At 42.7% G+C, this 21,417-nt stretch overlaps 1 protein-coding gene across 1 annotated transcript in view; it reads left to right on the top strand.

Moving 5' to 3' along the window:
- Positions 1 to 16,729: 16,729 nt before the first annotated feature.
- zcchc9 (zinc finger CCHC-type containing 9) overlaps positions 16,730 to 21,417 on the top strand; it is a 28,353-nt gene continuing 23,665 nt past the window's right edge. Inside the window, exons 1-2 of the mRNA XM_033017229.1 lie at positions 16,730 to 16,837; positions 18,562 to 18,962. Of these exons, the coding sequence (XP_032873120.1) occupies positions 18,582 to 18,962 (381 nt within the window). The 5' untranslated portion in view covers positions 16,730 to 16,837; positions 18,562 to 18,581. The remainder of the gene's footprint in view (positions 16,838 to 18,561; positions 18,963 to 21,417) is intronic.

The raw sequence follows: 21,417 nt of genomic DNA, 5'->3' as shown, positions 1-21,417 counted from the left end.
GCATGTAGACCCATAATGCGTGCTAATGGTAAATTAAAGTGGCAATCAACCTTTTAACAGTCTATCTGGAGGCTGTTTCAAATGCAAGCCACATTCCTTTATCAGAATGACATTTTATACTAAATGCAGGCTACATTATATTTAGATATAACACTTCATCATTACCTTTGGGTACTCTTTATCACCTGAAGTGTCCATGAAAATTCCTGCAAATATTCTTCTTTGGACTTTAGACTTGAGATACTTACACTTCTATTCTATTGAATGTCAGAAGGAGAAAATATTTTGTAATCCTAATCAAATAGTATTTACACTGTATAATCTATTTCAGTAGATATATCATAGACATTAAGAACTGCAGACACTGGTTTACAAAAAAAGGCTCAAAGTGCTGTAGTGATCAGCAGGTCTGGCAGCATCTCTCAGAGACATGGATAGATATATTCATCTCTGATATATCACATTTCAAACTAATATTTTCCTCAACTTTGTAACTTCACTTTTAAACATTTGAAAAATGTTGAAAGCTAGATTGTCATCATCACAAAAAAATAAAATGCCACTTCATGGCTGAAGACACCACGCTTTTATTTAGGATTTAGGTGGGTGAAAATGTGGTGCATTGAAACATGGAGTGTCATCTGATGATGAGAGTCTAGTATTAAACTTATACCATAGTCTATGTATTTTAAGTAAAGATAACTACCATGTAAAACATTTTTACTTTTTGTTAATATTGCAATATATTTTTTTTAAATAACTTGTATTTAGAGTATGCGACACATCTCAAGATGTCCTAAATGCAAAAGCTGAGCTTCAAGTGTGTTGGTACGGAAGCAATGTATAACTTGGTACCTACTGTCCCCTGATCATATTCATTCTTGGGTTTTAAAAAAATATGGTATATTAATTTTACCGTAAACAATAGTAGTACCAATAACACTAATATCCAGTCAAGTATTTTTTTTCAAGGTAACAGATCTTAGAAACATAGAAACATAGAAAATAAGTGCAGGAATAGGCCATTCGGCCCTTCGAGCCTGCACCGCCATTCAATATGATCATGGCTGATCATCCAACTCAGTATCCTGTACCTGCCTTTAATAAAAAATAAAGATAACATAATAACAAAGGACAGTACAGCACAGGAACTTCAACCCCAATGCCTATGTTGAACATGATGCCATTAAACTAATCTCCTCTGCCTGCATGTGAATCATATCCCTCCATTCCCTGCATATCTGTGTTTCTATTCAAAAGCCTCTTAAATGCCACTAATTTATCATAAATAAACTTTATAAATTTGTATATTTACTTTTCTCAAGTGGCATGTCCAACTATAAACTTGAAAATCTGTTTGCCATTTGTGGCAGGATGCATATCTGACAGAAATGTTAATGATTGCAGTACAAATGCCATCGTGAAGGAGGGACATCTCTTCCAGTGTATTGCATGTTGTGTGAAACAATGTCCAAAAATTCAAGGCCATAATAGGAGATAAATTGCATTTCTATCAAATATTTCACTTATTCAGAATATTTCTAAACATATGCCATCAAATTAATTAGTTTAGTTTTGTGATACAGTGTGGAAACAGGCCCTTCAGCTCACCAAGTCCTCACTGACCAATAATCACCAGTATACTGGTTCTATGTTACCACAATTCGCATCTTACACACTAGCGGAAATCTACAGAAACCAATTAACCTACAATAGTGCATGCCTTTGGAATGTGGAAGGATACTGGAGCATCCGGAGAACATCAATATGGTCACAGGCAATCATGGACAGGAGTTGGAATTAATGGGTGTGGCAGTCAGTACAATAAAATGGGAGGGAGGGTCTAGTTTAAGGACAAAAGTAATGGACCTATTTGAAAGGGAATAATATTATTTCACATGCAACTGGTCCAGAAATACATGCCCGATCCGGAAACACATGCCTAATCATATATAAAGGACAAGTATTGGCCTAAACATCAGGAAAGCCCCCAGCTCTTTTTTTAAATACTACCCCGACCCAACAGCACCATCTACTCTTGTCTCCAAACTTCCGTTCCAAACTGACTTCAATAGAATTATTACCATATACCATGTTGGATGCTATCAATTGCCGATGAATTCAGAGGCAAAGAAATCCCAGTTCTTAAACATTACAGTTCCCATTAATAAAACTTCAAATTCAGCAAAGTTTAATTTCTATGCAGCAGACTTCTTTAAGGGTGAGGACTGCAGCAGGACTGAGTTTCACCTGATCTACCAAATGCCAGGAATAGCTCAGGAGCATCCAGATTTACCCCCTCAGTAGTCCATCTTTGTAATGAGGGCACACATGATGGAACAGTGAACAATTTGCAGCAAGAGTTACGTACGAGGAGATCATTAAAACTCAGGATCTAATCCAAACCACAGCTTCCCCCTGAGATTGTGTTACAATTCTATGTTTCTGATTCTCATATCAGCTCTTGCCGTGAACACAATCCCTTGTGATACCACTTGTCCAATCACTGAAAATGCATCCAGCTAGTTTTCTGGCACTCATCCTATTTATGCTCCTGCATTATTAACCATTCAACACAGACACCAAAACCACAACGTAAAAATTATTTTATGTAGTGAAATGCTTTGTGTGCAGCAGGAAAGATTTTTTCACAAAATCCTCAATGCTAAATGTAATTAGATATTTGCTGCTCATTTCATAAAAATTACTAAATTGTTTCAGAGTCCATCATATATTTGTTATATTACCATACAACATTCTACAGTGAGTTAAAAATGGCTTTCAGAGCAATCCTATCAATCCCCTTTGCCCACTTATTTTCCTGTAAACTGTTCCATCTCATGTGCTCAATAACTTCACCCTAATTCACCTCCCATCAGAGGTAACTTACAGTTGCCAAATAACTCACCATCCAACACATCTTTGGGATGTAGGAGGAAACCGGTGCACCAAGGGAAAGCAACTGAGAGAACGTGCAAATTTCACACATCTACTGCCCTTACGGACAATAAGGTCCAAAGGTATACGATACACCTCTGCACACTACCTGTACAAAAATCAAATCTGAGTAGATAGTCATTGTAGAATAGGGAGGGAAACAGATTTCAGCGCTAATTAACTAATATGAATTCAATTGTAAAACCATAACCATATAACCATCTAACAATTACAGCATGGATACAGGCCATCTCGGCCCTTCTAGTCCGTGTCGTATACCGTATAAAACCTGTATATTTTAAATTTCCCATCTTTAGGCTATTGTTCTCTCAGCTAATCTACCTGCTCTCAATTCAAGGAGTTTGCTAATCCACGTCTATAATTTCCATAAAAAATGTATTAGTTCATCTGAATTTAACAAGTAAGTGGCTAATCCTGCGGGAAGAATAACCAGTAGATGGAGCTGTGGGAGTATATCAGAGGCGACCTGCACCATTTTATGTTAAAGCTATCTTTAGCTATTCTCTATACAATCCTGACAAGGTTAAAAACATGATTCAGCCACTGTCCAAAGATTAGCTACCAATGTTTCTGTATTACCTATTGTATTCACTGTTGCAGAGATGTAATATTTCTGCCACTTTCATGTAATAAGTCTCAAGTTAATCAATAATGCAAATCATATACATTTAATTTTGGTTTCTTATTCCCTAATACTTCTTCCTTGTCTTGGCTTTGAATCCTTCAGTCGGGACAGTGAAATAGACAAATTTGCTGTTTCACTCTGTTTTTCAAAATGCAGCACAGAAACAGTTGGAAGTGAAGTTATTGCAGTAGGCCAATGAACTATCAATATCCCACCAAGACACTGTTATTAAGAGTGGAAGTATTATAGATTTTATATTCAGATTAAATGACCGACAGGGAGAAGATTTAAAACACTCTTATTTTGTGAAGGGTTTCTTTCAACGCTTTGTTTGACCTCTGAGTTTTTTCCTTGTTTCTGAGTCACAGCTCTGTTTTATTCCCTGTTCCAAAGACAGTTTGTGATTTGCACGCGATTTATTCTGTTTTCCTGGAACAGTCATTGATTTTCAATTGATTTAATCTTGGTTTACTGGTGCAGACAGTGTTTACTAATGGGTTTATTGCATCCCCAATATGGCCAGTGTTTTATTTTGGATTTTTCACTGTCTCTTCAGTTAGTTTGTTTCTATTTCTGCTATTTGGTGGCAAAAACAGGAAAGTAGACTATTATCTGAATGGTGGCCGATTAGGAAAGGGGGAGATGCAACGAGACCTGAGTGTCATGGTACACCAGTCATTGAAAGTAGGCATGCAGGTGCAGCTGGCAGTGAAGAAAGCCAATGGTATGTTAGCATTCATAGCAAAAGGATTTGAGTATAGGAGCAGGGAGGTTCTACTGCAGTTGTACAGGGTATTGGTGAGACCACACCTGGAGTATTGTGTACAGTTTTGGTCTCCTTATGTGAGGAAAGACATTCTTGCCATAGAGGGAGTACAGAGAAGGTTCACCAGACTGATTCCTGGGATGTCAGGACATTCATATGAAGAAAGACTGGATAGACTCGGCTTGTACTCGCTAGAATTTAGAAGATTGAGGGGGGATCTTATAGAAACTTACAAAATTCTTAAGGGGTTGGACAGGCTAGATGGAGGAAGATTGTTCCCGATGTTGGGGAAGTCCAGAACAAGGGGTCACAGTTTAAGGATAAGGGGGAAATCTTTTAGGACCGAGATGAGGAAAACATTTTTCACACAGAGAGTGGTGCATCTCTGGAATTCTCTGCCAGAGAAGGTAGTTGAGGCCAGTTCATTGGCTATATTTAAGAGGGAGTTAGATGTGGCCCTTGTGGCTAAAGGGATCAGGGGGTATGGAGAGACAGGATACTGAGTTGGATGATCAGCCATGATCATATTGAATGGCGGTGCAGGCTCGAAGGGCCGAATGGCCTACTCCTGCACCTATTTTCTGTGTCTATGTTTCTATTGGTTTCTGTTCTTTCTTTGTTACTCCAGGGAGTAGGGTGAGACAAATACCATGATTCCAGATTTAGGTGGAGTTGACTTTCATGACATGAGGTAGAAACTGTCCATGGTAAACTGCGTGAATCTGCTAAAGGTTAAATAAGAGGGAGCTATTCAAACCTATTTACAATTAAACCCTAATAATTTACTATCTGGCTATTCAAAAATTCAGAGCAAAAAACAAAGTACTGGAGGAACTCAGCGGGTCAGGCAGCAACTGTGGAGGGACTGGACAGATGATGTTTCCCGTCAGGACCCTCTTCAGAAATTCTAATGGTTCAGTTTCTGGCTCACTGACTACTGATTACCGATGTTCCCCTTCATTCTCCACAATCTCGGTTCCTGCGATCCCCTTCACTCACAGTAGCCCCAGTTTCTGCCATCCTTTTGAACTCACTGAATAACCTTCCCAACAAAACTTGGTGAAGCTATAACTCCAAATATCATCATCTGTGCCTTTTCTGTACCTTTATTTACTTTTGGTCAGTGTATCTTTTCCAAGGTATGGAATCACAAACTAGGGGGCATAACGTTTAAGGCTAGAGAAGGGAAAGATTTAATAGGAAACTAAGGAGCAACTTGTTTACACAGAGAAAGATTCTGGGAAAGTTTCTTCTCAGCTCTAATCAGCCAACTGAGCCATCCTACCAACAACTAGAGAGCAGTCCCAGACTACTATCTACCTCATTGGAGACCATGGATTAACTTTGATCGGACTTTACTGGGCTTTATTTTGCACTAAATGTTATTCACGTTATTCCTTTATCATGTTTCTGTACACTGTATATAGCTCGATTGTAATTAGTTTTGTTTTTCCGCTGACTGGTGAGCACTCAACATTAACTTTTCACTGTCCTCGGTAAACGTGACAATAAACTAAACTAAACACTGTGACAAGGGCAGGTAGAACTCTAGCGTAGCATTGAATGGTATCTAGAAATGATTGGACCTCACAAATATTTGGGGTGGTTTCAGGCTTGGCTGATGACTGTGTCTTTTATTGTCTACAACCAACCCCTAACCTAAATTGATCACATATTTCTGCATTGTAAAATTCATGGGTTCTTTTGTGTTGCTGTTTTATGAACAAAGCATTCTTCAGTGGAATTTCCACACTAACCCACAATATGTTTTGGGTGTTTGGATTGTGGAAAATTGCACTTTCAGAATTCACAAATCGCTATCCAAAAATTTGAGCTGTCACAAAATTTGTGTGGGGAAAAAAAGCAAATAAATCAACACTTTGTGTTTCTTGACACTACGCAGATGACACAGCTTTGCAGGGGAGGGGGCAGTAATCTGGATTCAACATCAAGGAATAGAAGTAGTTACCTGTATTACAACGTATCAAAAGTCATACTACATTGAACCTGCAGATTTAACAAGGAACACTCCCATATATTCTTCACTAACTGCCCTTTAAAAAACCACCGAGCTTGTGGAAATCAACAAATATGCACAAAAGCTACATATTTCTGCAGTATACTCACCTGCTAGGACAATGCCAATCGATCACGTCTCCAATATGTTTCATACATAATTACTCTCTTATCCTGGAGTAAAATTGTTACCTTGACTATTCATAATCACAATGGATTGTACAATATATCTTGTCATCAGCAGTAAACTAAATGATGGCACAGCACTTCTGCTGATTCCTCGTCTCTAGCAACCTGGGTTCGATCCTGACCTATGAGCAGTTTGCACGTTCTCCCTCTCACTGTGTGGGCTTCCTCCCACGTCCGGCCCACAAAAATGGCGGCATTTTATATGGCGAATGTAAATGGTAAAATGTACAGGTCGGTGAGTGGCAAATAAATCAGGAGTTGATGAGCAAGCGGGAGAAAATAAGTTGTAGCACTACAGAGACAAAGGAGAAAGTGATTGCTGTGCTGGGAGGTGGCCTCGACCCAATGGGCTGAATGGCTTTAATTGGCCTGACAACTTTCCTGCATTTTTGTGTTGGAACTGAACTTGAGCAATTTTCTGCTTTGTCAAGTTGCTACCTCTGCTTCAGGGACCTGTTTTCGATCCTGACCTCAAATGGTGTGAATCTAATTGGCTAGAGGCGGTTGTCTGTGATGGTGCAGGTCTCTGGAACAAATGGAGACAGATTATCCACTTACCATTTATTTATTTAGTACCACACTGAAGGAGGTTATTCAGTCCACTGGGCCCAGGCCAGCTCCCAACAGAGCCATCACATCAGTCCATTCCCCTCTCCTGTTTCCTCGTAACACTGCAATTTATGCAAGCTCACATGCCCATCAACTTCCCTTTGGCTCAAATAGACATAATTTGCAATAGTCAAAGAACCAACCCATCAGCCCAACAGTTTGAGTGCTCTGCATTTCTGTTGTTGCTAATGGTGCAACAGAATACCCAATATTTGGGGCTGTTAGATCTGTTCTAAGCCAATCCCATTTAATTCACTTGTAGCGCCATATCACACAAAAATAACAACATACCTTTGTGTCCACAAGAACCTTGAAGTTGCTCACCGTTTACCAATGCTGCCATGGACAGATGAAACTGCCATGGGTAGACAGGAGAGAATGAGGACAAGAAGATTGATCCCTTTCAGTAGTTTGTTCAGTATGTACCGCACACAGTCTAGCAGGTCTATCCTTCAGGACATAGCAGCTTATTCATCTGTGCTTCTATCTACACCAACATCTCCTCTCATAGTTCATTCTGTGCTTTAATTCTGTGCCTTCTTGATTAGTACAGGTGTCAGAGGTTATGGGGAGAAGGCAGGAGAATGGGGTTAGGAGGGAGAGACAGATCAGCCATGATTGGAAGGCGGAGTAGATTTGATGGGCCGAATGGCCTAATTCTACTCCTTTCCCTTATGACCTTAATATTTTGAATGTTTTTTTTCAATATTACTCAACATGGAGGAACTCTGATACATCAGTTGAGAGAGTGGCAATCAAGGGACATATGACTTTATGCCGTGGGAATTTATAGGGTCTGGAGTCAGTAGTAAGACCCCCTGAAGGCTATTTCTTTCCAATTGTATACCACTGTGCCAACTCATTTAGCAGGTCAAAAACCACCAGGGAGGCGCCACACGATGGCAGCCTCGCCAACAGTCTGTCTGTCTTTTCGTCTTTTTTTAAATTTTTAGTGTGTTTTAAAAGTTTGTGTTAATGTTCTCTGGTTTGTTTTATGTGGGGGGGTGGGGGAGGGGGTCGGGAGAAACTTTAAAAAAATGTCTTACCTTGCCGTAGATGCGATTGTTTTCCGGATCGTATCTCCGGTCGCTCTGCAGCCTAACACCATGGAGCTGGAGGCCGTTCTCGGGACTGACTTTGAGCGCCACCGCGGGGATGTGGACTTACCATCGGATCCGATCCTTTGCCTGAGATCGACACTCCAACCGCGGCCTGTGGATTTCACCATCGAGGAGCTCGCAGTCTCGGTTAGAGAACGAGTCGGGAAGCTCCAAAGTCGCAGAAGCTTTGACCAACCCTGACCCAGGGTCGATCGCCCGGCGCGGGGGAGCTGAGATCCCCCCGATGCAGGAGCTTGATCGCCCCGACACCGAGGGCCCGACCGTCGGCTACGGGAGCCAAGATCGTCCCGTCAACGGAAGTCTCGAAGCCCCCGACCGTGGGAGAACAAAGAAGTGAAGAGATTGAACTTTTTTTCGCCTTCCATCACAGTGAGGAATGTGGAGGAGTCACTGTGGTGGATGTTCATGTTAAAATGTTTTTTGTGTGTTTTATTGATTTTTATTGGTATGACTGTATGGCAAATCAAATTCCTCGTACGTTGCAAAACATACTTGGCTAATAAAGTAATGATGATGATTATGATAATGCTGAGGTCTATTCTGCCAGTGTAGTCGGGGATTATGATGGATGCTGCATTCACGACTGCTCTACCGAGAGAGTCCGCACTTGACTGCCACTCCCTTGAGTAGTAATGGCCACTACAGTAACATCCCACATTAATCAACACCAGTTTTGTATCGTCATTCATACTCATGCCTTTCCGTCACTGAGCTGCATCAACATTCGACCTCAGAACTCCAGTCATAGTTCTTGCCTTTTGTTTGTTTGCCACATTTACACTACCATTCTGAGCTAGTTGAAATTTCATTACATTTTTTCATGCCAATACTGTACAAGGAGTTATCTTCCACACTCATTGGGACGTTAGATCTAATGCACTCAGTAACATGGACTGGCTATACTGTTCTGCTGTCTGCATACAAACCTATTTTGCAGCATGCAGCACAAGGTGCAGATCTTGCGCTGCCTTGGTAGGCTCTACAGAATGACTCTGTAATGCTATTGATTATGCTGACATCCACAGTCTCCAATAACGCTGAGTCGAAATGGTATTGCAGCCAAAGACGGTTCTCGCATTTGCATTTTGCTTTACTCTGAGCATTTTTGGCAATCACCCTCTATTTCAATGATGGAATTAGCTTTAAAATTAAAATCTCCATTTATACAACGTATGAATTGACGGTTTCATCTGCTTAGCTATAAATATCTACATTTAAAGTATAGCTGGGGTGTGATGCAACAAACATCTGTACAGGTCTTCCATCTCAAATTGTTCTTTTATTCACATCTGGCAGGCACTATCTTTTTCTTCTCCTTCATGCTCATGTTGACACCTTGCCACTGTCATTAGTGACGAGTGCCATTGCCATGGAGTCAAAGAGTCGTACAGCACCGAAAAGGCCCTTCGGCCCAACTTGCCCATGCCGACCAAGCTGCCTCATCTACACTAGTTCCACCTGCCCGCATTTGGCCCATATCCCTCTAAACCTTTCCTGTACAAATATATTTTAAATGTTGTTATGGTATCTGCCTCAACTACTTCCTCATTTCATATACCCACCTGTGTGAAAAAGCTGCCCCTCAGATTCCTATTAAATCTTTCCTCTCTCACATTAAACCTGTCCTCTGGTTCTTGATTCCCCTACCCTGCATAAAATACTCTGTGCATCTATATCTATTCCCCTCATGATCTTATATACCTCTATAAGATCACCATCATTGTCTTGCGCTCCTAGGAATAAAGTCCTAGCCAGCACAACCTCTCACTCTCCACCGGGTGGCACCAGCAATGGCTGCCTCGCCAGCAATCTGTCTGTCCCTTTTTTCTTTGTTGGTTTTTTAATATGTGTTAAATGTATGTTTTTAGTGTTCTTCAGCTTGTTTTATGTCGGGGGGAGGTTGGGGAAAACTTTTTCTAATCTCTTACCTCGACGGAGATGTGATTTATTTCCATATCGTATCTCCGTCCACATCGAGGAGTGGGCGGTCTTTGCTGGAGACCAATTTTGAGAGCTCCACCGCGGGAGCCTGCGGGACTTTAACATCGCGGAGCCCGCGATCCCTTTGCCAGGGATCGATCTTTGAGCTCTACCGCGGGTACCTGCAGACTTTAACATCGTGGAGCTCGCGGTCTCTAGTAAGAGACCGACATCGGGAACTCCAAGCCGTTGGAGCTTCGATCGCTCCGACGTGAGAGCTTCGATCACTCCGACGCGGGGCATCGATCGCCTTGACGCAGGGGCTTCGACCGCCGGCTGCAGGAGCTTTGATCGCCCCGATTGCATATGGTTCGACTGCCTCGACCGAGGGGCAAATATGAGGGATGAAGATTAGACTTTATTGCCTTCCATCACAGTGAGGAATGTGGGAAATCCCTTGTGGTGGATGTTTATGTTAACTTTTATGTAGTTGTGTGTCTTGTTGCTTTTTTAGTATGGCTATATGGTAATTTGCGTATCACTGTACCTTAATTGGTACACGTCGCAATAAAAGACAAATGAATAAATAAATGATAAATATAGTTCAGGCCCTCAAGTCCATGCAAGAGCTTCACAGATTCATTCTAAGAAAGCATGCATTCACTTAATGTCTTCAATGGTTTCATCAAGACATTAAACCACATATATTCAAATGAAGACACCAGAGAAGGCAATTGTTGAAATCTTGAGCAAAATGGAGGAACTAAATAGGTCACACAGTGTCCAGAGGCACCTAATACCTGTTGCTTAGCCTCAACAAGGTAGAGTTCAATCCGCCAGGCACCACTCTCGTCTGCAAGTTTGACGACTATGTTGGGATTGGTCTGAAGGGCTGCACGTACAGAGGGGGTGAGAATGGAGTGGCTGAGGAGAATGGAGATGTCAAGATGATCATTGTCCCAGCAGAAGTTGGAAATGAAAAGGTAGAGAGAAGATAGAAAGAAACAGGGAGTGTCTAAGAGGAAAAGGAGCTTTGGAGACATGGGGTAAGGATCATCAGTCAAGGTTAAGGACTCCTTGCTAAAGAAATAGGCAAGTAGGCAGGAGCGACACAAGAAGAGCTCAACAAGGTAGTGGGCTCGGGTCAAGGCTGCCTGACCTGCTGTGTTTCTCCAGCTATTTGTTTTTTGTTCAGCTCATTCAAATGTTACGTTTGGACAGTTGCGCTGCTTTGTAATACAAGGGGCGGCTCTGGACCACTTGGACAACAAAAACTCATATGTCAGGCTGTTATTCATCGATTACAGCTCGGCATTTAATACAATCATCCCCTCCAAGCTGGTTACCAAACTCGCAGAACTGGGTCTCTGCGCATCCCTCTGCAATTGGATACTCGACTTCCTCATTCACAGACCAGTCTGTTCGTATTGGTGGAAATGTGTCAGCCTCGATAACAATCAGCACGGGAGCACCTCAAGGCTGCGTGCTCAGCCCCCTGCTGTACTCACTCTATACCCATGACTGCGTAGCCAATCACAGTGCGAACTCCATCATCAAGTTCGCTGACGACACCACTGTTGTGGGGCGTATCACTGATGGGGATGAGTCAGATGGTGCCAGCGCAATAACCTGACCCTCAACACCAGCAAAACCAAGGAACTGATTGTGGACTTTGGAAGGAGTAGGAGGGGGACCCACAGCCCCATTTATATTAATGGGTCGATGGTTGAAAGGGTCAAGAGCTTCAAATTCCTGGGCGTGCACATCTCTGAAGATCTTTCCTGGTCCGAGAACACTAATGCAATTATCAAGAAAGCTCATCAGCGCCTCTACTTCCTGAGAAGATTACGGAGAGTCGGTTTGTCAAGGAAGACTCTCTCTAACTTCTACAGGTGCACAGTAGAGAGCATGCTGACCGGTTGCATCGTGGCTTGGTTCAGCAATTTGAGCGCCCTGGAGAGGAAAAGACTACAAAAAGTAGTAAACACTGCCCAGTCCATCATCGGCTCTGACCTTCCTTCCATCGAGGGGATTTATCGCAGTCGCTGCCTCAAAAAGGCTGGCAGTATCATCAAAGACCCACACCATCCCGGCCACACACTCATCTCCCTGCTACCTTCAGGTAGAAGGTACAGGAGCCTGAAGACTGCAACAACCAGGTTCAGGAATAGCTACTTCCCCACAGCCATCAGGCTATTAAACCTGGCTCGGAGAAAACTATGATTTTTAATAACCCATTTTCTGTTATTTGCACTTTATCAGTTTATTTATTCATGTGTGTATATATTTATATCATGGTATATGGAAACACTTATCTGTTTTGTAGTAAATGCCTACTATGTCCTGTATACTATTCCATTGTCCTATACAGGGACACATGACAATAAACTCACTTGAACTTGGCAGAGTGGCGCAGTGGTAGAGTTGCTGTGATACAGTGCCAGAGACCCGGGTTCGGTCCTGACTACAGGTGCTGTCTGTATGGAGTTTGTGCGTTCTCCCTGTGACCACATGGGTTTTCTCTGGGGGCTCAGGTTTCCTCCCACATTCCAAAGACATGCAGGTTTGTAGGTTAATTGGCTTCTGTAAATTGTCCCTAGAGTGTAGGATAGAATGAATGTACGAGTGATCACAGGTCAGCACAGACTCAGTGGGCCGCAGTATCTCTAAATTAAACTAAATTAAACGTAGTGTGGTGCGTAGGTCCCGAAAAGAAAGAGAGGAGTCAGGTATTTCGAGAGGCACCTTTATTTATGTTCTTCCCGGTTGTAGGGAAGTCCACGAGAGAGAGATGGCACCCAAACCCTTGCCTTTAAACCCTCTGGTTAAGGGCCGCCTCTGGACTGAACCATTCCCGTGCCGAGGGGTTTGACAGGATGGCCCGACCCTTGGGAGCCGCCACAGTAGTACATTGATTGACTGATAGAATGATACAGCATGGAAACAGGCCCTTCAACCCGGCAAGTCTATGCCTGTGCCCGACCTGTTCATACTAGGCCTGACTTTGGGGTGAACATGGGGTGGGGACTGGACATTGTGCCTTCCTCCACAGTGCTATCCACTGTGGGGGGATGATTTTTTTTGTCTAATTGTAGTCCTGTAGGTCTGTGTCCAAGATGGCTGCCATGAAGAGAGAGTGGACGCTGGCGCGCTTTGGCTGCCGCTGCTCTCTCTTCACACTGTGTTTTTGATTTTCTGTTTTTGGACTGAATTCTGTTTTTAATTTGTGTCTCTGTGATGTCTTTATTACTTGTTATATTCCGATTATATGTTTTTATTCCGACTACTATGTAAGGTGTCCTTGAGATGTCTGAAAGGCGCCCATTAAATAAAATTTATTATTATTATTATTATTATTACTAGCTCTATGTTATCCATTCCCAACACACACGGGGCAATTTACTGAGGCTAAATAACCAACAAACCTGCACTTCTTTTGGGATGTGGGAGGAAAGCAGAGCACCCAGATGAAACCTACATTGTCACAGGGAGTACGTGCAAACTCCAACACAACTCGAGATTGGGATCATGTTGCAGCTCTATAAGAGTTTGTTTACTCCGCATTTGCAGTATTGCTTGCAGTTCAGGTAGCCCATTTCAGGAAGGATGTGCAGGCTTTGGAGAGGGTGCAGAGGTGGTTTGCCAGATTAGAGGGTTTAGCTACAAAGAGAGGTTAGATAAGTTTGAAGGTACACAAAAATGCTGGTGAACTCAGAGGGTGCAGCAGCATCTATGGAGCGAAGGAAATAGGCAACGTTTCGGGCCGAAACCCTTCTTCAGACTGATAGGGGGTGGGGGGAGGCGGGGAGAAGAAAGGAAAAAGGAGGAGGAAGAGTCCGAGAGCTGAGGGAGAGCTAGGAAGGGGAGGAGAGAGCAAGGGCTAATAGAATTGTGAGAATTCAATGTTCATGCCACCAGGATGCAGACTCCCCAAGCAGAATATGAGGTGCTGTTCCTCCAATTTCCGGTGTTGCTCACTCTGGCCATGGAGGAGACCCAGGACAGAGAAGTTGGATACGGAATGGGAGGGGGGAGTTGAAGTGCTGAGCCACCGGGAGATCAGGTTGGTTAATGCGAACCGAGCAGAGGTGTTCGGCGAAACGATCACCAAGCCTACGCTTGGTCTCATCGATGTAGATCAGCTGACATCTAGAGCAGCGGATGTAATAGATGAGGTTGGAGGAGATGCAGGTGAACCTCTGTCGCACCTGGAACGACTTGAATTAAGATAAACTTGAATTGTTTTCTCTGGAACGTCAGAGGTTGAGGGGAGAATTGATAGAAGTATATAAAATTATGAGAGGCATAGATAGGATAAACAGTCAGAATCTTTTTTCCAGTGTGGAAATGTCTAACACAAGAGTGGAATGGAATGAAGGACGAATAAAACAGTGCGTTTATGTTCAGTGTCCTTGAAGTATGTTTATATATTCAGATCAAGGCGTGGATCTGACATTGGCGACGAGGATAAACTAGTAATTGTTTAGTTCAACTTTTGAAGCAGATATGGCCTTTAACAAAGCAGTTGGAATTAGAAATTTGAATGAATTCGACCCGAATGGGGAGACAAGTGTTGTGAGTGCAATGTTTGAGCATTGCATGACTGTTGCTGCTTTGAAGAAGCATTATGTGGTGCAAATAAATGACACATAATGACACGTTGCCGGGATGTAAAGGAATGGAGGACGAATAAAACAATGCATTTATCTTCAGTGTCCTTGAAGCATGTTTATTATATCAAGGTAAGGATCTGACAAAGATGGCATAACTGAAAGGTGAGAGGAGGAAAGTTTAATGGAGATGTGCAGGGTAAGTTTTTCTACACAGAGTTGTGGGGGCCTGGAACACATTGCCTGGGGTGGTGGAGGAGGCATATACGATAGTGGCATTTAAGAGGCTTTTAGATAGGCACGTGGAAGTGTAAGGAATAGAGGCATATGGATCATGTACAGGCAGATGAGAGCAGTTTAACTTAGCATCATGTTTAGCACAAACATTGTGGGCTGAAGGGCCTGTGCTGTACTGTTCCATGAGCTATGAACCCAGGTCTCTGTTGCTGTGAGGCAGCATCTCTACCAGTTGCCCAACTGGGCAGAAATGGCATTGCACAGCATTCAGTGGAGTGACTTTTGGGGGGGGGGGGGGGGGGGGGGGGGGGGGGGGGGGGGGGGGGGGGGGGGGGGGGGGGGGGGGGGGGGGGGGGGGGGGGGGGGGGGGGGGGGGGGGGGAAGTATTCACTGCCCCTGTTATGGATAGAGTGGATGTGGAGTGGATGTTTCCACTAGTGGGAGGGTATTCACTGCACCTGTTATATCAAAATTATTCTCTGAACCTGAAAAATTACCTTTGGGACTAGTCCATGCCACTGCTACAGCCAGTGATAGACACTGCCCCTGTTATATCGACATGTGCTGACCTTATTCTCTGAACCTGAAACAATTACCTTTGGGAGACTGAGGAAGGGTCTCGTCACCCATTCCTTCTCTCCAAAAATGCTGCCTGTCTGTCCCGCTGAGTTACTCTTTCATTTTGTGTGTCTATCTTTGGTTTAAACCAGCATCTGCAGTTCATTCCTACACCTTTGGGAGACTATTCCGTGTCACTGGTACAGCCAGTGATTGGGGACCGTCAGCCCCTGTTAGAGTCATAGAGTGATACAGTGTGGAAACAGGCCCTTCGGCCCAACCTGCCCACACTGGCCAACAATGTCCCATGTACACTAGTCCCACCTGCCTGCGCTTGGTCCATATCCCTCCAAACCTGTCCTATCCATGTACCTGTCTAACTGTTTCTGAAACGTTGGGATAATCCCAGCCTCAACTACCTCCTCTGACAGCTTGTTCCACACACCCAACATAACTGTGTGAAAAAGTTATCCCTCAATCTCCTATTCATATCATAGAAACATAGAAATTAGGTGCAGGAGTAGGCCATTCGGCCCTTCGAGCCTGCACCGCCATTCAATATGATCATGGCTGATCATCCAACTCAGTATCCCGTACCTGCCTTCTCTCCATACCCTCTGATCCCCTTAGCCACAAGGGCCACATCTAACTCCCTCTTAAATATAGCCAATGAACTGGCCTCGACTACCCTCTGTGGCAGGGAGTTCCAGAGATTCACCACTCTCTGTGTGAAAAAAGTTTTTCTCATCTCGGTTTTAAAGGATTTCCCCCTTATCCTTAAGCTGTGACCCCTTGTCCTGGACTTCCCCAACATCGGGAACAATCTTCCTGCATCTAGCCTGTCCAACTCCTTAAGAATTTTGTAAGTTTCTATAAGATCTATAAATATCATATTGAATGATCATATTGAATGGCGAATGGTGCAGGCTCGAAGGGCCGAATGGCCTACTCCTGCACCTATTGTCTATGTTTCTTTTCCCCCTTCACCTTGAACCTATGTCCTCAACTCCCCTCCACTGGGCAAGAGACTGTGTGCATCTAAAACATCGACATGTGCTGCCATTATTGATCTAAAGCTGAAACAATTACCTTAGTGAGAGACTATTCCGTGTGGCTGGTCCCATTGCCAGTTGGTCACGGGGGGACGGAACTGTTGTGCTGGGCGGTTGGGGCAGGCGGACCGTGTAGAGTGTGACAGCGGAGGCGGGCGAGGAAGCTTCTGGAAGAGGTAATGGCGGGGCCGCGCGGTGCCGGGGTGTCGTCTGTCACCAACAGTCCTAGTTCTCCCTCCCTCCCTCCCACACAGGGGACACACGGACAACTCCTTACATTCACGCGAATTCAGTCTTTAATTAGATCAATATATAACATGATTTCTGGGCTGAAGCCGGGTGTTTTTGTACTCACTCACTCACTCACTAGTGCCACGAATCCCACGATGGAGGGAAGGGAAGGGAGGGAGGGGGCAGCCAAATGCCACTGAACCATAGGATCTTTGCTGTGAACACACATTAAGGGCTCTCTGCCCCATTCGTGCCATTAATATATTCAAATCAGAATTCGATAGGTTTGTGAGCATTACAAATAATCACGAAATAGAGAACATATGTGTCGATTTTTAAAAATGTTATGTTCTTTTAGGAGGGGGGAAATCTTTTAGGACCAAGATGAGGAAAACATTTTTCAATTATACAATACAATTCAATTTATTTGTCATTTGGACCCCTTGAGGTCCAAACGAAATGTCGTTTTTTCACACAGAGAGTGGTGAATCTGTGGAGTTCTCTGCCACAGAAGGTATTTGAGGCCAGTTCATTGACTATATTTAAGAGGGAGTTAGATGTGGCCCCTTGTGGCTAAAGGGATCAGGGGGTATGGAGAGACAGGATACTGAGTTGGATGATCAGCCATGATCATATTGAATGGTGGTGCAGGCTCGAAGGGCCGAATGGCCTACTCCTGCACCTATTTTCTATGTTTGTGAAAGAAGTGACAGGATCAGTCAAAGTCAGCATGGTCTACTCCACTTTCCTGTGTAATTTGCTGTCAAGTTCATCTCTTATAATCCTGAAATCTATCTCGGTTTTTAATATACTGAATAACTGGTGTCTTGGGTTAAAAAATCAAGGAATCAAAAAATAGAGAACATATATTTCAGGAGGAATGAGCATTCTTCATCATAACTGTATACTTCCTAATTCTTGATTCACCTCTGGGGGAGGATTCACATTTAATCTACTTTGTCATAGCCTCTAATACGTCAGTTACGCCCTTTTTCACTCCTGGTATAAGTCACGTCCAAGAATATAGTTAAAACTGTCTTCCAAGTTGGCTTGAATTAAATTGTTTTTACAATCACATGAGGATAGATGGGGGTGTCATTACTGTGTTTGCCAATTTATCTGTTTTCTTCCTCCTTTTCCCCATATCTCAAGTATGGCTAATTCTGGAATTGAGATTCCTTGGTGCTGAGTGGAGGTCAGCAGTAGAAACATCTGTTTCTGTGTGGAAGAATGCTTTGATCCTAAACTCTAATTTTCCCCCCAGTTTCTCTGAAATAAAGGCGAATAACTCAGTATCTTGTTGGATCACCGCTACAAGCACCCAATTGCACGGAAACATTAGCTCCAGTTCTCTCTCCTTGGTTGCTGCCTGACCTGAATATCTTTACCACTCTCTATTTTTCTTGTCAGCAAACAAGTGGGCATTAAAGGAGCACTCAATCTTGTGGATTTTATATATTTTATATTGATAGATCTAATAATTTTATATATTTTAATTGATAGATCTAATAATTATCAATGGAATTTCTGATTGACATTTAATGATACACATCCAAAATATTAATTTGACTTTCCCAGAAACCATTTAAGATGACTAACAAATTCTGTTTTTGTTACGTTATAGCACTGTATAATAATTGTAACTCTATGGTACTCATTAACTTTGCAGACTCTTACAGAAAGTAGAAAATGACCCGTTGGGCTCGCGCTAATAACATCCATAAAAATAAACTCTCAGAAGCAACACCATGGAGTCAGATGAAACAGAATGGTAGCTCAAGTAGAGCAATACCAAGTTACAAACGGGTTAAAAATCCACTACCCAAGCATGGAAACAGACCACAGCCGCCTAAACGTAAGGAAAGTGAATGGTACCACATTAAAAAAGAGTACCTGAGCGAAGATGTTAATGGGTTCGTGGACTACCTAAAACAAAATGGTCAAGTTCTCCGCAAAGGAATATTGGTGTCAGTGGAAAGCGAAGAGCTAAGTGGTGAGCTAGCCCTGAAGAAGGACCAGAGAAGGGAAGTCAGAAGATTGAAGAGGCAAACACAGAAAAAATCTGCCATGGTAATTTTTAACTATTATCATTCAGCGTGAAATAAGGTTCGGGATTGTAGTAAGAACATTGTAGTAAGATTGTAGTAAGAACTTAAACCATCATTCATCTGCAAATTTTCCTAAAGAAGTTAAGATGGAAACTATATATGATTTAATCTGACTTTTTAATGCTGAACTTTATCCAATGGAATCCATCTGCCTCTTAATAGCTAAGGGAAAATGATAGTTGGAGATCAATTATCCCAATCCAGATCATCACTGCAGGAGGTCATCATGATGGAGCTGAGCTGAACCAACTTCAGCTGCTTCATCATTCATTTTCCTTTCATCAGGTTAGGAGTGGGGATCTTCATTTTTATATTGCACAGTGTTCAATTCCATTCTCAACTTCTCATAAATAGGCACAGCAATGCAGCAACCTTAAGGAATAGGCAGATAAATAGCAAGTAACATTTACGCCACAAAAGTGTGTGGCAACGGCAAACAAGAGAGAGTCTAAACATCAACCCATGATATCAGGTACCCAAGTTTGTTGATGACACAGAAATAGTTGTCAGGGCAAGTTATGATGTGGAATCTGTGAATCTGCAACTGGATAGGGATAGGTTGAGTGAGTGGGTGAGAGCTTGGTAAATTAAGTTTAATGTGTAAATGTTTAAGTCGTGCACTTCTTTCTGTAAGGAATCAAAAGGCAAATTATTATGTACATAGCAAAGATGCAAATGAATGAAATTCAGAGAGATTTAAGTGTTCTTATACATGAATCTCACAAAAAAATAGGCAAATGCAGCACGTAGTTAAGGTCTTTAGCAAAGGGGTTGGAGTTTAGAAATAGGGACGTTTTTGTTACGATTATACAAGATGTTGGGAATTGTGCACAATTTTGGTCCTCTTATTTAAGAAAGAATTTGGTAGCAATAGTATTGGTAGTATTTGGTGGTTTTGAAGGATATAAAATCTACGACAGGGTAGATGTTGAGACAGTTTCACTGCCAGGGAAGCCCACTTAACCCTCCCACATATCCCTCCCTGATCTTCCACAATTTTCTCCTTGATGAATAGATATGAAAAGTAATGTCTGGGATCTCTATCACATTGCCTGGCTCCACACATGGATTACCCTTTGGTCCCTTAGAGGACCCACTCTATCCCTGGCTACCCTCTTACCCCTTAAATGAAGCTTCATGGGAATATTACTTGCGAAGGATATTTATTAGTTCCTCTTGTTGTCCTAATTTCTTTGTCTAGTTCTTCCTACACACTCGATACTCCTTGAGAGACTCACATGATCCCATCTGCCTTGTTTCCTTTTTTCCCTAATCAAGCCTTCTTCATCCTTTATCATCCAAGGTTTCTGAATCTTGCTGGAACGTGCTAATAATATTTTACGGTATTTTAAAAGACTCGATGGTCAGCTTTCAATTTATCCGCAAGGCTCCCAATCTACTTTCCCTCGGGTCCTTCCTTATGCTATTGAAAGCTGCCTTTCCCCAATTCAAGATCTTAACTCAAGGACCAACCTTATCCCGTTCAATAATTTCCTTGAAGCTTGCAATATTGTAGTTAGTATTGCCAAAGTACAGGGATAGGATAGGTTTAGAGGAATATGGGCCAAATGCAGGCAAGTGGGACCAGTGTAGATTGGACATGTTGGCCGGTGTGGGCAAGTTGGGCTGAAGGGCGTGTTTTCACGCTGTAAGACTCTGACTAAGTATTCCCCTACTTCCATCACCTGGCCAGTTTCACTTCCTACATAATGTCAGGTACTGCCCCGTCTCCTGTAGATCTCTCGACATGCTGTCTTAAAAATTGTCCTTGTTTACATTTAACAAATTCTGCCTCGTCTAAATCCCTCGCACTAATGCACTCCCAGTAAATATTAATCTACCCGGACTGAACCTATTGCTCCTAGGCCTTTATGTGGTTTGCTTACATATCTGTTCCTCTACTTACTACTATTGGGAGACCTTTAGCATAACATCAGTAAAGTGTTTTCCCCATTCTTATTCCTGAGTTCTACCCACTTGACCTCATTGGATGATCCCTCCGGGAAATCCTCTCAAAGTATGATTTATTCAATTTTCAGGATAGAGGCATTGCTGACAAGAATGGCATTGCTTGTCCATCCCTAATTGCCCTTGTGAAGGTATTGGTGAACCATTGTGTAACATCTGGCAACATTAAGCAACTTGTGAGCAGGGCCTGCCAGTTGCAGTACAACCGAACCTGAACCCAAATATTTGATAGAATACACATCCAGCCTGACGAATATGGTTAGAACCTGTCAGGCTATTTACCTGTCAGTCTGGTAACCTGCTTTATTGCTTTATTCACTGTTGTTTCCAATTCTGAACATTTTATTTGCTAAAGTTGTACACTAATATATGTGTTTTTATTCTGACTACCTAATTCAGTCAATCTAATAATATGAAGATGGGTGAAGGCCCAAAACGGCACTTATCCA

Source organism: Amblyraja radiata, chromosome 3, assembly GCF_010909765.2.
Source record: "Amblyraja radiata isolate CabotCenter1 chromosome 3, sAmbRad1.1.pri, whole genome shotgun sequence".
Lineage (NCBI taxonomy): Eukaryota > Metazoa > Chordata > Chondrichthyes > Rajiformes > Rajidae > Amblyraja > Amblyraja radiata.
The sequence above is the reverse complement of the archived record's forward strand: the minus strand, read 5'-3'. Positions and strand labels throughout refer to the sequence as shown.